Genomic DNA, 15,719 nt, shown 5'->3' with positions numbered 1-15,719 from the left:
GATTTTTTTCCTATCACAGGCTGTTCAAAAGGTGCCAATGAGATAAAATGAAAATTCAGTTTCTTCAGGGAAAGTAATATGTTTGCATTAGCTGAAGATGAACACATAGAAACATCTATAGAGTCAATTAGTTATCCATACATTTTTATAAAATAAATTAATAAATAAAAATAATTGATGAGTTTGATATAGATAGCGTGTGGCTCCTTCCAAAATTCAGTGTGAAGGGAGGATGGTATTTGCAGTCTTTCATGGAAGATTAGATTTTTATACTTCTCAATAAAAGCCATGATCATTAAAGGCTCAATCCCGTCTTCTAAAGGCCATGGTTATGCCTTAAATATGGTTCAGAGGTCTTGTTAAGGGTGCCTGGGTTTTGTACTTGAAGTACATTTCAGATGCAAACTCATAGCAGAAGTAAAGACGTGAGATTAATAGAGAGGTACAGCCTTACTTCTAAAGTGCACTGGATGGCCAAACCCACGTAACCTCTTGAAGTGTTTCCGGTGCTGCACAGAGCTAAACTATGCATGCCTCCCCAGGTGCTTTACTCGTTGAGAGAACGAACACCTTTGTGAACTGTGTTCTCATTCATGTTAATCAGATTCATAGGAAGGAGGAAATAATATTTGTCTTTGTCTTTGCTTTAACTCCCAGCAAGGATGAAAGCAAATTGAACTTGAGTGTGAAAGGTTGTTCTCTTGATTCCAAACATGATAACGCCTTCATTTCAATCACAGTGTTTTCCTTCACGGGCTTTAGGAGAGCTATTTTTCTAATAGATTGAATAAAGCTATCCCCCACGAGTCATAAGTAAATTCGGGTGCTCATTCTTTGATCGGGAACTCTCTTTTTATCTTGCGCTTGCATGCAACCATGTCTCTCTGCAGCAATTGATTTTCCCGGATGTGAGGATGACAGTATTTGAGTAGACTTTTATCTTTGCTGTTGTCATGCCGACACCAGACTAAATGATTGACAAAATAATAGAAATAATCGATGGAGACAGCCTGCTCCAAAGTCCTTATTTCCCGAGTGCTAATTGACTGTTTGCCTAGCCTAGGTAAATTCCTTGAAATACTCAAAACGTCCTTAGGATTTTGTCACATACTGTCATATCATGTTGTCCTGTCTTGCATGTGTGTGTGTGTGTGTGTGTGTGTGATTGACTATCTAGTCACTAGCAGATAGAGGCAGTATATCTATATAGGAATCTTTACAATATAATAATTAATGAAGCACAAATTCTTGGAAGAGCTGACTTATGTTTTTGAGCAATTAACATTGTTATATAACACAAATATTCTACCCTTACCTTACCTTTGTCTGTTTGTGTAAGTGGAGGAGCTATCCCAAAAGGATGTCCTTGGGAGGAGATGTCCAGATGTATCTTTGACATTATCATCTACTAACTTGGAAAACCTTGTCTCCAGGTGGGCGTTGGGAAAAAGGCAGAAGCCGTGGCAACAGTTGTAGCTGCTGTGGACCAGGCCCGCGTGAGAGAACCCAGAGAGCCCAAGCATGTAGAGGAATCATATTCTCAGCAGACCACTTTAGAGTATGGCTACAAAGAACACATTTCCACCACAAAGGTGCCCGAGCAGCCCCAGCGCCCAGCCTCAGAGCCCCACGTTGTCCCTAAAGCAGTCAAGCCTGTTGTGATTCAGGCTCCTTCTGAGACTCATATCAAAACTACTGACCAAATGGGAATGCATATATCATCACAGGTGAGTCCTCTGTGTGTAGGGCAGCAGCCACGCGTGTTAGGAACATCTGGTGAACAATGACGTCACTGAGCTTTATTTAATGCAGGTCAAGAAAACTACAGATATCTCAACAGAAAGATTGGTCCATGTGGATAAACGCCCCCGCACAGCAAGCCCTCACTTTACTGTTTCAAAAATTTCTGTACCTAAGACAGAACATGGATACGAGGTAAGATGCATGGGGTAATAGTTATATGTATATATAATTATATCCTTGCTCGTGCTGTAGATAGGGCATTTTTGTGTAGCTGCTGTGGGTTCCTTTTGGATGAGGGACAGGGTTTATGGTAGACTCAGATGCTCTGAGCTTTGTCTTCTGACGGAGGTCTCCTAGGGTGAAGCCACTGAAATTTAGCTGTCTTTCACTCTTGAGGAGACAAAATCCACACAGGCTTCTCTGTCTCTCATTTCAGCTCTGGTTTAAACTCAGTTGCTTTGATGATAATATATTTTTTAATCATCTTGTAAATGGTAGTGGTTTATGCAGCCTCATGTGCTGTGAGACACATTGAGTAACTTCACTGGGTGTATTTTAATAAGAGAAGACGATGATATTTGCAGGATCACAAAGTGAGGAATGTCTGTTTTCACCTGTCACATAGGCTTGTGACTGTCATTCAAATGTGCAATCACAAAATATACCTAGAACTGATGAATTAAAAAAATGAAGTTGAGTTCCCCATTATAATGGTTTTGAATTCAGCGTTCATTATCATCCCACGATAGTTAAATTGGATTGTGGAATGACAGAGCCCTGCACTAGAGTCCTGCTAAGGCCTTTTCCTTATTAGTTCTGCCGTGTGGAAACACATGACAACCCTCTATATTAATTACTAGAGTAAGTAATCATAATAAGGACTTTCCCTCTCTGTCCTCAAAGGATCACAAGCAATCTATAATGCCTGTTTGGGGACATTCTCAAGTTACTACTGAAACTAAATAACCCGCCCCCCCAGAATGAGCTGTCGAATACTTTCCCGATGTTTGCTTACACTGTTCATGTGGACTGACATCCAAATGTACAACCACAAAGCACTTAGAACTTATCAATACTTTAAATTTTTATCTTGAATTTTCTGTTGTAGTGCAGGTCTCAAATGCAACACTCATCAGGAGCAAAGACAATTCCTGACCAGGCTCTAGAAGAGTCATAAAATAAGGGGCGCCTTGTGCAAAGCTTTAAAGGGGCAATTTTAAAGTTTCTAACTAAACAGAAATTACCAATAGTTTTATGAACTGTTTAATCTCTGCTTTTTGTTAACTGAAAGAGGGATAATGAAAGTATTCAGTCAGAGAGAAAGTAGACCAAAGCCAGCCATCGTGTGTGTGCCTGTAACACCAGCACTTGGGGCAGATAGACTGAGGGTCGCCATTGCCCGACAGTTCAGTAACTCCACCTCTTTGCCCTTGAATCCCAGGCATCGATAGCTGGTAGCGCTATCGCCACATTACAAAAAGAGTTGTCAGCCACATCTTCTACTCAGAAGATCACCAAATCAGTGAAGGCACCCACCGTGAAGCCCGGAGAGACTAGAGTAAGGGTGGAGCCCACCCCTTCCCCACAGTTCCCCTTCGCGGACATGCCGGCGCCAGATACTTACAAGAGTCAAGCTGGCATTGAGGTGAAGAAGGAAGTCGGGGTGAGCATCAGCGGAAGCGCCTTCCGTGAGGAGCACTTTGACGTACTGCGTGGGCGTGAAGCCAAGGTGGGTCACTGAGTTATTGGGGGCTCACGTTTCATTTTACCAAGCATGCTCTGGAAGGTTTTACAGAAATACATTTATAATGTTGAACGTGCTGACAGTTTACAAGACTTCCCTTAACTCCTAACTGTAGGTAACAGAGACCGCAAGAGTGCCTGCTCCTGCCGAAGTTCCTGTTACTCCGCCTACCTTAGTCTCGGTGAGTACGTGCAGCCAGAGTGACGGAACCCCTCAACATGTACAAGCAAAGACCAATTCCCCACACTTTCAAGAAAGTGCCATTAGGAGGTCTACGAATTCTGACTTTCACAAAATGCCCTGTTTTGGCCAGGAAAGGGGAATTCCATACAGCAACCATCATTCTTGTTGTTTGATGATCCTGATATACATACAGCATTACATCAGGGCCGGTGGAAATATAAAGAGCAGTCACCCTCCCCTCCCCTTGCCTTGAGCCTTTGAATTGCCATCTGCAGAAACCTATACCAACAGACGTAGTTAATAAAACATAGATGATTCTCAGCACCCTGATGGACAGAGCATCTCTAGGGATCCCATGGAAACGCTTTGTTGGTTGGTGGTGTTGGCTGCTGTGCCCTACAGCTCCTCTAGAATTTAAACGTGAGGATGACAGAAGCCTCTCAATGATATGGTGTTAATGTAATTCCACTACAGAGACAGGGACATGCCTGGCATTGATTTCAAACAGGGAGTATTCCAATTTCCACGTCGGTGCTAATTGTTCCAGAGTCCTCAATGTAGGGCATTTTGTGCCAATTAAAATGTTCAAGCTCCAGCCACGTATCTGCTCTAATTTGTAGAGGTGATCACTGCTTGTGTGCACAGGAGTATTCCCGTTTTCTTCTCTTCTCAGGGCTTAAAAAACGTGACTGTCATAGAAGGCGAATCTGTCACCTTGGAGTGCCACATCTCTGGATACCCATCCCCCAAGGTGACATGGTACAGAGAAGACTACCAAATCGAAAGTTCCATTGATTTCCAGATAACCTTCCAGGGTGGAATTGCCCGTCTTATGATCCGCGAAGCCTTTGCGGAAGACAGCGGACGGTTTACCTGCAGCGCTGTGAATGAGGCGGGGACTGTCAGCACTTCCTGCTATCTTGCTGTGCAAGGTCAGTGGCTTCTCCTTCTCCATCCTAACTTCTGTGAGAGTCACCTTTTCCAGCAGCCATTTTTGTGACATTTTTGTGACATTTCTGCACATATCAGTGCTGTCCTGTGTGGAAGTTATGAAACAGATTACAGAGTCCACTAACTCCCCACACTACCTGTGGTCACTAATGGAGCAGGCTACAAGCTTACTTCAATGCCACATTTTGTTTTCTAGTGTCAGAAGAGTTTGACAAGGAAACAACTCTGACTGAGAAATTTACCACAGAAGAGAAACGGTAAGCCGCTGTTTCGATAGCTTAGTTGCTGCCTTTCGCATGGGTTTGACACTTCTGTTCTGTAGTTAGTAGTCCATTGCTACCTCACAGCTGATAGAAACGACATTTTCTTCCCAGCTTCGTGGAGTCAAGAGATGTAGTGATGACTGACACCAGTATCACAGAGGAGCAGGCAGGCCCTGGAGAGCCTGCTGCGCCTTTCTTCATTTCAAAGCCGGTGGTCCAGAAACTGGTGGAAGGTGGGAGTGTTGTGTTTGAATGCCAGATCGGTGGCAACCCAAAGCCCCACGTCTACTGGAAAAAATCTGGTGTTCCTCTCACCACTGGATACAGGTACTTTGATGCTTGGGTAATAGAATTCTCTGTGTTGTGATATATAGATATATAACTATATAGATCTTCTGAAACATATGTAGATATGTAGCTATCTGAGAGAGAAGTAGAACTTGCATTTCCCATCAATACCTGAATGTATATTATCTCATAACGAAGCCTGATTAGGTGTTCTGAGGTGTTTTACATTCTCACACAGTTTGGAGGGTTATTTTTATGGTACAAAGATTGACATAAGGCATCTTCCATGCTTGATAAGCACTCTACCATGAAACTATATTCCCAGCCTTTCATATAGAGTTTTCTTGAGAAATAAATCTTCTCAAGAGAGGGGGAAGACATAGTTTATAATCCCAGCTTAATTAATTGATAGTGTTACCAAATGGGATATTTTACGTACCTAATTCCAGAATATATTTGAGAGAACTTACAATAAACGCACACTATGATTAAGTTGCTAGACAATAAAATAGAGTTTATGTAATGGAGAAAGCTAGTTATGTATGTATATTAGCACATATTTACATATGCATATATAACACATATAGCACATGCATGTATTATCACATGTTTGCAATTGAATGAAAAGACAATGTGAACACATAGGTGTAATTTCTTATGAATTGGAACTATAGTGTGCCAGGGTCTAACTACTGAGGTATTTACAATTTATAGTTTGTTTATTCATTTTAACCTCTAAATGACATAACTAACATATAGGAACTACCGACTGTTTAGACACCCACATCACTTGTCAGTGTGGGCGCTGATGCACATACTTCCCTATGTGGCATTGTATGCTGTCACCTGGTTTGATTTGCTGTGACAGGTTTCCCTATGTTGCCCAGATGGGCCTGGACTTCTGGGATCAAAAAACCTTATGTGCCCCAGCCTGCCATGTTTCTGGGACAATCTGGCATGCTACTATAGCGGCCTGAATAATGTTTGAAATAAAAACATTGGGCTGTTTGTCCCTCTTTGTACATTACATGCATTTTCTCAGTTTTCTAAAATGTATGATCACTTCTTGGCAGAGCTTGGACAGGGGCCTTAGCCACTGACTTCTGTACCACAGAAACACTTACAAGTCAGCTCAGCTCTTTTGCTCTAAGAGGGACTGTTTATGACTGATATGTACATTGATTCATTTCCACAAAGATACAAAGTGAGTTATAACAAGCAAACTGGGGAGTGCCGACTGGTGATTTCTATGACGTTCGCTGATGATGCTGGAGAATACACCATTGTCATCAGAAACAAGCACGGGGAGACCTCTGCGTCTGCCTCCTTACTGGAGGAAGGTAAGGACAGTGCTAGCTGTCCCTGCACAGTATGAACTGTGACACAGGAGAGAGGCTATGTGTTTGCAGAAAGACATATGGCAGCTTCCCGGGTTTCCTGTGTACACCCATACCTTTCAGCCTCACCTTCATAGACAAGGCAGGGTAGTTCCTGTTTGGTGAAGGACACTTTATTATGTTCCCTGGAAGATGCAGGAATCCCGCTTCCAGATGCCTTGCGGGTCCAGGCAGCCCACAGGCCTCAGCATGCATTGTAGTGGCAGACTGGAGAACAAACTCCTTCCCTCCAGAGAGCACAGGCACTTCACCTCACGTTAAGTGTGGCCTGGAAAGTATATAGTAGGAGGCTTCCAATAAAAGCTGAAAGTCAGGATGTATCAATGCTCATAATTTAAAGAAGAAAAAAATGATAGCATTCGCGCCAAATTCTCGAGCCTCCGTTCGTCTCTGCCAGCTTTTCATGTTTTGTTTACAAAGGACCATCCTATAGTCTGCCTTGCCTGATCTGCTCCAGTCCTCTTAAAGGAAGTTACCTTTTAAATCCTCATTTAGCAATTAGAGCACAGAAAACTCCAGAAGCTAAATGAATTAATTATTAATAGATTCATAGAAAATAAAAAAAGACCTCTGGGGGGGATCCCAAAGGCCTGAGGGTTGCTACTGAATTCTCTATACAATAGTTTTACCTGTTAATATACATTAGTTTTGAGATAAAATCTAATACATATTTATGGAACAAGTTTTGATAATAAAAATTTGGAAAATCTGGGTTTGGTTAATTTATCTTAGACATAGTTTGCCTGATTGGATATTCATATGAATGCTTTTAGATAATGAAATTGGCTTCCCCTCTTGTCTCTCAGCTGATTATGAGGCACTGGTGAAGTCCCAGCAAGAAATGCTTTACCAGACACAAAGGAGCACATTTATTCAAGAACCCAAAGTGGGAGAAATAGCACCTGGATTTGCATATTCTGAATATGAGAAGGAGTATGAAAAGGAACAAGCCTTAATTAGGAAGAAAATGGCCAAAGATACTGTGATGGTCAGGACTTTTGTAGAAGACCAAGTGAGTACAGTAATGATGACTAAACCAGCCATTTCATGAATCGCATTGCCTCCTATAATTCCCCATTTTTAATATATTCACCTTCTGCCATTTGTAGGTCAGATTCACTGCTAACAAGTTTCTTAATTTCCATAATATGTTGTACTTGAAATTTCAGAATTAGAAGAATATATGTGAAAAAATATGACTTTAGAAATAGAGATATATATTCAGAAAAAAAAATCAACTCTACAATGTCACATTCTCTCTGTCTCTATAACAAACACCTACAAATAGCCCATGCTCTGGAAATACAGTTTTACATAACATGCCACAGCATTCACTGATGAAGACACCTTCTACACAGATTAAAATTAAACCAAACAAAGAAACCTAGATTCTTCACACAGTTAAAAATGTCAACAAGTCTTTAACACTGAAACTAATACGAATCCTTAAAGAACTTCTAGGCCAGGAAGTGGTGGCACATGCCTTTAATCCAAGCACTTGAGAGGCAAAGGCAGGCAGATTTCTGAGTTCGAGGCCAGCCTGGTCTACAGAGTGAGTTCTAGGACAGCCAGGGCTACACAAAGAAACCCTATCTTGAAAAAAAAACAAACAAAACAAAAAACAAAACACAAAACCAAAGAACTTCTATCAGTGAGGAAGTAAGCTTTTATTAAAAAATTGTCATCTTTTTACTACGCAGGAATTCCATATCTCTTCTTTTGAAGAGAGGCTCATTAAAGAAATTGAATACAGAATAATAAAGACTACACTGGAAGAGCTTCTTGAGGAGGATGGAGAAGAAAAGATGGCGGTTGACATTTCCGAATCTGAAGCTATCGAATCAGGATTTGATATAAGAATAAAGAATTATAGAATTCTTGAGGGGATGGGTGTCACTTTTCATTGCAAGATGTCTGGATATCCGTTACCCAAGGTAAAATAAAAACATTTATGGAAGTAAACACATAAAGTTACACTCCGACTTCTCGGTCCCAGTTGGTTCTCACATACATGATGTTCTCTGCAGATTGCATGGTATAAAGACGGCAAGCGCATCAGACACGGGGAAAGATATCAAATGGACTTTCTGCAGGATGGCAGGGCCAGTCTGCGGATACCTGTTGTCCTTCCCGAGGACGAGGGCATCTACACTGCATTTGCCAGCAATATCAAAGGAAATGCGATTTGCTCGGGGAAGCTCTATGTGGAGCCCGCTGCACCGTTTAGTGCTCCAACTTACATGCCCACACCAGAAGCTGTGAGCAGAATCAGGTAAGCCCTGTACTCAGTGCTGAACAGTGGTCTGCTTTAAAACACCAAACATCCCAGGAGCAAATTACTACCATTTGAAAAATAAGCACTGAAATAGCACAAAAGCTAAGCGCTGGCAGGGATGGCAATTGCCAAGAGATTTTCTCTCTTGCTCTTAGATGCACAAAGGGATGTTAATCACTATAGCCAACTATTTTCCTATATATCCAACAGAACAATAGCACCTGTTCATTTAATGTGTGGATGTATATAGCAACCCTACAATGGAGTGGGTGTTATTGCTATTTTGGAAATGGGAAAACTGAGATTCCATGAGGCTGTGAAAATTAGTTTAGTTCACCCAAGCTGATAGTCACATTATAAATGCAAGCCAGTCTGAATGCAAAATTAGCACAGAGCTTTGCATTTTTTGTTAGCAAATATAATTTCTACTTTTTCCTCCTCTTAGATAAAAATATTTTTTCTACATTTGTTTATTTGGTTTAACCAATAAACAGTTATTAACATAGTTTAGTAATCGAACCAAGAAAATATAATGACTAATTTAGATAAAGGCAAAGTAGAAAGAAGGTATTATGGGCTGCCTAAGATTTTGAGTCTAGGTACCTGGATGTGTTGAATAAGCAGGTTTTAATATAAGCAAAATACAATGTTATGGAAAATTGTAATATATTCTTCTTGCAGGCTCAATAGGTTTGAGGTCATTCTAAAACACGCAGAAGCAAATTGTAAAATAACAGTAATAATTAAGACAGAAAGGATTTGTTCTACTGTGTTTTCTATATGGCTCATGATAAATAATAGTTTACTTTTGATATCCAGGTCTGTCTCTCCACGTTCAGTGAGCAGGTCACCTATACGCATGTCTCCTGCAATGTCCCCTGCACGAATGTCCCCTGCAAGAATGTCACCCGCACGGATGTCCCCTGCACGGATGTCCCCTGGACGCAGGCTGGAGGAAACAGACGAATCACAGCTGGAGAGACTGTATAAGCCAGTCTTTGTGCTAAAACCTGCTTCTTTCAAATGTTTAGAAGGACAGACAGCCAGATTTGACTTAAAGGTTGTGGGTAGACCCATGCCAGAGACATTCTGGTTTCACAATGGTAAGTATGATACAGATCTGCTCATGAGTCCCTGAACACAGAAATAAGCTTATATATGTATATTCAACAATGCAAAAAGAAAAATGCCTTTTAAAATATGTTTTATTTTTGCTTGTTTTTTTTTAAACAGGACAGCAAATTGTCAATGACTATACACATAAAATCGTCATTAAGGAAGATGGAACTCAATCACTGATCATTGTCCCTGCATCACCCAGTGATTCAGGAGAATGGACAGTGGTGGCCCAAAACAGAGCAGGAAAATCAACAATATCTGTGACTTTAACTGTGGAAGGTAAAACAAGAGTTTTATTGAAATGAAAATAACCTATTTTGTCACCTGAGATATAAACAGGTACTCTAGCCCCAGCTGCTCTAAATTGTGACCTTTCTCTTTCAGCTGTGGAACACCAGATCAAGCCAGCATTTGTGGAAAAACTGAAAAATGTCAACATAAAGGAAGGTTCAAGGCTCGAAATGAAAGTCAGAGCTACAGGCAATCCCAACCCTGACATTGTATGGCTGAAAAACAGTGACATCATTGTACCTCATAAATACCCAAGGATCAGGCATGTTTAAATAGATAATTAAATTAAGCTTCTTATACAAACCCAGTAGTCAAATAAGCAGAAAGTGCTGCCACTACATTGATGGTTTTGTTTTCTTTTTAAACAGGATTGAAGGAACCAAAGGAGAAGCCGCCCTTAAGATTGATTCCACTATCAGCCAAGATTCTGCCTGGTATACTGCCACGGCTATTAATAAGGCAGGCCGGGACACCACAAGATGCAAAGTCAATGTTGAGGTTGAGTTTGCAGAACCTGAACCGGAAAGAAAACTGATTATCCCACGAGGAACGTATAGAGCCAAGGAGATTGCTGCCCCAGAACTGGAGCCTCTCCATCTGAGATACGGCCAAGAACAGTGGGAGGAGGGTGATCTCTATGACAAGGAGAAACAACAAAAACCATTTTTCAAGAAAAAACTCACTTCCCTCAGACTGAAGCGCTTTGGACCTGCCCACTTTGAGTGCAGACTAACACCCATTGGTGACCCAACCATGGTGGTTGAGTGGCTTCATGACGGGAAGCCACTGGAGGCAGCCAACAGGCTCCGGATGATTAATGAGTTTGGCTACTGCAGCCTTGATTACGGAGCTGCGTATTCCAGAGACAGTGGCGTCATCACCTGCAGAGCTACTAACAAATATGGGACAGATCACACCTCTGCCACTCTTATTGTCAAAGATGAGAAAAGTCTAGTGGAAGAGTCTCAATTGCCTGATGGGAAGAAGGGCTTACAGAGAATAGAAGAACTAGAGAGGATGGCTCACGAAGGCGCCCTGACAGGTGTGACAACAGATCAAAAAGAAAAGCAAAAGCCAGATATTGTCTTGTTCCCAGAGCCAGTGAGAGTGCTTGAAGGGGAGACAGCCAGATTCCGCTGCCGAGTGACAGGCTACCCTCAGCCTAAGGTCAACTGGTACCTCAACGGGCAGCTTATCCGGAAAAGCAAAAGGTTCAGAGTTCGCTATGATGGCATTCACTATCTGGATATTGTGGACTGCAAATCCTATGATACAGGCGAAGTCAAGGTCACTGCAGAAAATCCTGAAGGTGCGACAGAACACAAAGTCAAACTTGAAATCCAACAGAGGGAGGATTTCAGATCTGTCCTCAGGCGCGCTCCCGAGCCAAAGCCCGAGTTTCACGTACACGAACCAGGAAAACTTCAGTTCGAAGTGCAGAAGGTAGACAGACCCGTGGACACCAGCGAAACCAAAGAAGTGGTGAAGCTGAAAAGGGCTGAAAGAATTACCCATGAGAAGGTGTCCGAGGAGTCTGAAGAATTGCGCAGTAAATTTAAGCGGCGGACAGAAGAGGGGTACTATGAAGCCATCACAGCCGTGGAGCTGAAGTCTCGCAAGAAGGATGAATCTTATGAAGAGCTCCTCAAGAAGACTAAAGATGAGCTGCTGCACTGGACCAAAGAGCTCACTGAAGAGGAGAAGAAAGCCCTGGCTGAGGAAGGCAAAGTCACGATTCCAACCTTCAAGCCCGAGAGAATCGAACTTAGCCCTAGTATGGAGGCCCCCAAAATCTTTGAACGAATCCAAAGCCAGACAGTTGGCCAAGGATCTGACGCTCACTTCAGAGTCAGAGTTGTGGGAAAACCAGACCCTGAATGTGAATGGTATAAAAATGGTGTAAAAATTGAACGATCTGACCGAATCTACTGGTATTGGCCAGAAGACAATGTTTGCGAACTGGTCATAAGAGATGTGACTGCAGAGGACTCTGCCAGCATCATGGTAAAGGCCGTCAACATAGCTGGGGAGACCTCAAGCCATGCGTTCCTACTTGTCCAAGGTAATCTCAAGATGTTTCGTTTAGTAGTTCTCTCTCTCTCTCTCTCTCTCTCTCTCTCTCTCTCTCTCTCTCTCTCTCTCTCTCTCTCTCTCTCTTCCCCCCTGTATACCCATCAATATTCCCTATCATATTTAAATGTTTTTCTTTCCCTATTAATCAAATTGAAAGTTTAATTGTATTCTCATCTCATCCCCCGCCCTCCCTGTAGCCAAGCAATTGATCACTTTCACACAAGAATTGCAAGATGTTGTTGCTAAGGAAAAGGACACCATGGCAACATTTGAATGTGAAACTTCAGAACCATTTGTCAAAGTAAAATGGTATAAAGATGGTATCGAAATTCATGCAGGGGATAAGTATAGGATGCACTCTGACCGAAAGGTTCACTTCCTGTCTGTGCTGACCATTGACACCTCTGATGCTGAAGACTACAGCTGTGTACTTGTGGAAGATGAAAACATCAAGACAACAGCGAAACTTATCGTGGAAGGTAAAAGAAATTAGTGACTGCATTGTTTTCTGGAGTTCCTTTTTATTCTGTGATAAAATGAGCTAAACGTTTTTCGTTTTGTAAAAATAATTTTAGAAAAATTAGATACAAACTATATGCTAAATGTCATCAAAATATATTACTAATAGTATTGAAATTAAAAAATTTTAAAGCAGTATTATTTTCTTGCCTCATTTTAAAATGTCATGATTGAAGCATATCTCCCTGATTCCAAAATAATTAAAAAATTAAAATAACTGATTTGTATTAAAAAATTTCTCAGCCTACTAGCAGAAAGATATGTCAAGAAGACAATCTTGAAAGTGTAAGGGGGGAGATATAACAGATATAAGGCAACATCTTTATCTACACTGTAGTTGTATGCCTCTCCCAAGACACTAATTCACCTTTATTTTTATTCTTCAGGTGCAGTAGTTGAGTTTGTGAAAGAACTGCAGGACATAGAAGTCCCAGAGTCATACTCAGGAGAGTTAGAGTGCATTATATCCCCAGAAAACATAGAAGGCAAATGGTATCACAATGATGTGGAGTTAAAGTCCAATGGCAAATACTCAATTACATCCCGCCGTGGGCGCCAGAACCTCACAGTCAAGGATGTAACCAAAGAGGACCAGGGAGAGTACAGCTTTGTTGTCGATGGGAAAAAGACAACCTGTAAACTGAAGATGAAACGTGAGTCTTCTCATCCTTGATAACTGCAATGTGCATCAGTGGGGTTAAAGATAAAATAATAACATTCTTTTCTTTCCATTACAGCCCGACCTATTGCTATTCTCCAAGGACTAAGTGATCAAAAGGTCTGCGAGGGTGACATTGTTCAACTTGAAGTCAAAGTCTCCTTAGAAAATGTAGAAGGTGTCTGGATGAAAGATGGCCAAGAAGTACAGCACAGTGACAGAGTTCACATTGTAATAGACAAACAGTCTCACATGCTGCTTATTGAAGACATGACCAAAGAAGATGCTGGGAATTACTCCTTCACTATTCCTGCTCTTGGACTCTCCACCAGTGGGAATGTCTCTGTCTATAGTAAGTCTTACATAGTTTTATGTTAGTTCTTATCCTTTAAAAAATGTTTGTGATGTTGGGGACCAAACCCAAGGTATTTCATATGCAAAGCAAGGTCTCTATGTTGAGCTATAACCCCAGATCCAGTTTTATGTTCCCATTGGTTTGGAACCATAGAACTTGAATGTGTAGACATTTTAAACAGATTTCACATTCATATAATTCGGTGTGTCATCCCTTGCAGGTGTTGATGTGATAACACCTCTCAAAGATGTCAATGTGATCGAAGGTACCAAGGCTGTACTTGAATGCAAGGTCTCAGTTCCCGACGTAACTTCTGTTAAATGGTACCTAAATGATGAACAAATCAAGCCTGATGATCGTGTGCAATCCATTGTCAAAGGCACCAAACAGCGACTTGTGATCAACAGAACTCATGCTTCTGATGAAGGCCCTTACAAGCTGATGGTTGGCAGGGTGGAAACCAGCTGTAATCTCTCTGTAGAGAGTAAGGACGGTTCTGTGTAACTAGTCATTACTTTAAGCATTTTACAGTCTCATTGTAATAATGACTACCTAATATTTTCTTTTCCCCCTAGAAATTAAAATTATCAGAGGCCTCCGTGACCTGACCTGCACAGAGACACAAAACGTGGTCTTTGAGGTTGAGCTATCCCACTCAGGAATTGATGTTGTATGGAATTTTAAGGGGAAGGAAATTAAGCCCAGTGCTAAATATAAAATTGAAGCTCATGGGAAAATATACAAACTGACTGTCCTGAATATGATGAAAGATGATGAAGGAGAGTATGCATTTTATGCTGGAGAAAATACAACATCTGGGAAGCTTACTGTGGCAGGTTTGTCTATTGATCACTCGACCTAAGTTCTTCTAGCAAGCAACTATTGTATTTATAAAGACCCTGTTTCCCATTTTCCCACAAATCCCCATCTACCTCCCACTGCCATGCCTCTTATCACACTGATCTAAAGGCTAATAGCACCCGCACCTCTGTCTCCACCAGCCTAAACTGTGAGTGTTCCCTCAACCCAGGTGCCGTCTGTGAACCAGTCCCTAGTGCCATTTCCTCCAGAAGTTCCTTAACCTCTCCACTTCTTTCTCCAACCCCTGATTCTTTTGTCTTTATCTCTTTCAATGTCCTTATTAAACACTTGTCTTATTCTGTTTTCTTTCCCACACAAGAGCACATAGCCCTTGAATATAGAATTAATTGCTTCTTTATCTTCTCTGTGTACTCCTCAAGATAGATGATCAGTAAATGTTTGCTAATCTGCGTTTCATTTTAAGTTTACCTCAATAAAGATTTGTTTATTTTTAAGCATTCTTAAAATGCTTACTTCTTAAAATGTTTTGTTCTCATTTCGCTTTTGTAAGCCAAATGAATATCTTCTATTACAAAACAACTTAATCTGTGTATCTCTTATGACATGAAGGGGATACTCAGACTTTCCTATTTGGCAGAAATTATTAGCTTTATAATGAAAATTCATAATTATAGTCCACTTGTGAAGACAGAAGTAGAAATCATCACTAACATTTTTGGTTCATTACATTTGAGTATTGAAGAGTCGGGATGCTATTCACAGATTCAACCGTTCTTGTATATAAGCCATTCATATGGTAAAGGTGTGTTTTAGTTGGTGTGAAAGCCTCACGGTTTATACTTTATGACCTAATATTTCCTTGGAGAGTTGGACATAAAAGACCTATCAAATAAAATCTCAGGCCCTTTAATTTTATAAGATATTTTAAGTATCATCTTAAGTGTGTAAAAATTCAGGCTTTAAAACCGTATGTGATTTTACTTGGCATTTTAAAAGTACCTACTATAGCAAGATATTACTGGAAACTCAAAACACAAG

The 15,719-nt window shown here is 41.0% G+C and overlaps 1 protein-coding gene across 6 annotated transcripts in view; it reads left to right on the top strand.

Annotated features, from left to right (window-relative positions):
* Window positions 1-15,719, top strand: part of Ttn (titin) — a 269,529-nt gene that overhangs the window by 17,540 nt on the left and 236,270 nt on the right. For all 6 annotated transcript variants that reach the window (XM_052182769.1, XM_052182768.1, XM_052182766.1 and 3 more), the window contains 20 exons: window positions 1,434-1,727; window positions 1,813-1,935; window positions 3,185-3,472; window positions 3,603-3,668; window positions 4,344-4,602; window positions 4,818-4,878; window positions 4,996-5,211; window positions 6,370-6,512; window positions 7,376-7,581; window positions 8,270-8,503; window positions 8,597-8,841; window positions 9,664-9,947; window positions 10,078-10,242; window positions 10,348-10,516; window positions 10,623-12,316; window positions 12,525-12,806; window positions 13,233-13,499; window positions 13,584-13,856; window positions 14,080-14,343; window positions 14,435-14,695. In XM_052182769.1, coding sequence (XP_052038729.1) covers window positions 1,434-1,727; window positions 1,813-1,935; window positions 3,185-3,472; window positions 3,603-3,668; window positions 4,344-4,602; window positions 4,818-4,878; window positions 4,996-5,211; window positions 6,370-6,512; window positions 7,376-7,581; window positions 8,270-8,503; window positions 8,597-8,841; window positions 9,664-9,947; window positions 10,078-10,242; window positions 10,348-10,516; window positions 10,623-12,316; window positions 12,525-12,806; window positions 13,233-13,499; window positions 13,584-13,856; window positions 14,080-14,343; window positions 14,435-14,695 — 5,794 coding nt within the window. The remainder of the gene's footprint in view (window positions 1-1,433; window positions 1,728-1,812; window positions 1,936-3,184; window positions 3,473-3,602; window positions 3,669-4,343; window positions 4,603-4,817; window positions 4,879-4,995; window positions 5,212-6,369; window positions 6,513-7,375; window positions 7,582-8,269; window positions 8,504-8,596; window positions 8,842-9,663; window positions 9,948-10,077; window positions 10,243-10,347; window positions 10,517-10,622; window positions 12,317-12,524; window positions 12,807-13,232; window positions 13,500-13,583; window positions 13,857-14,079; window positions 14,344-14,434; window positions 14,696-15,719) is intronic.

The sequence above is a fragment of the Apodemus sylvaticus genome, chromosome 5 (assembly GCF_947179515.1).
Source record: "Apodemus sylvaticus chromosome 5, mApoSyl1.1, whole genome shotgun sequence".
In the NCBI taxonomy this organism is placed as follows: Eukaryota; Metazoa; Chordata; class Mammalia; order Rodentia; family Muridae; genus Apodemus; species Apodemus sylvaticus.
Note: the sequence above shows the minus strand (reverse complement) of the source record. Positions and strands in the feature narration are given on the sequence as shown.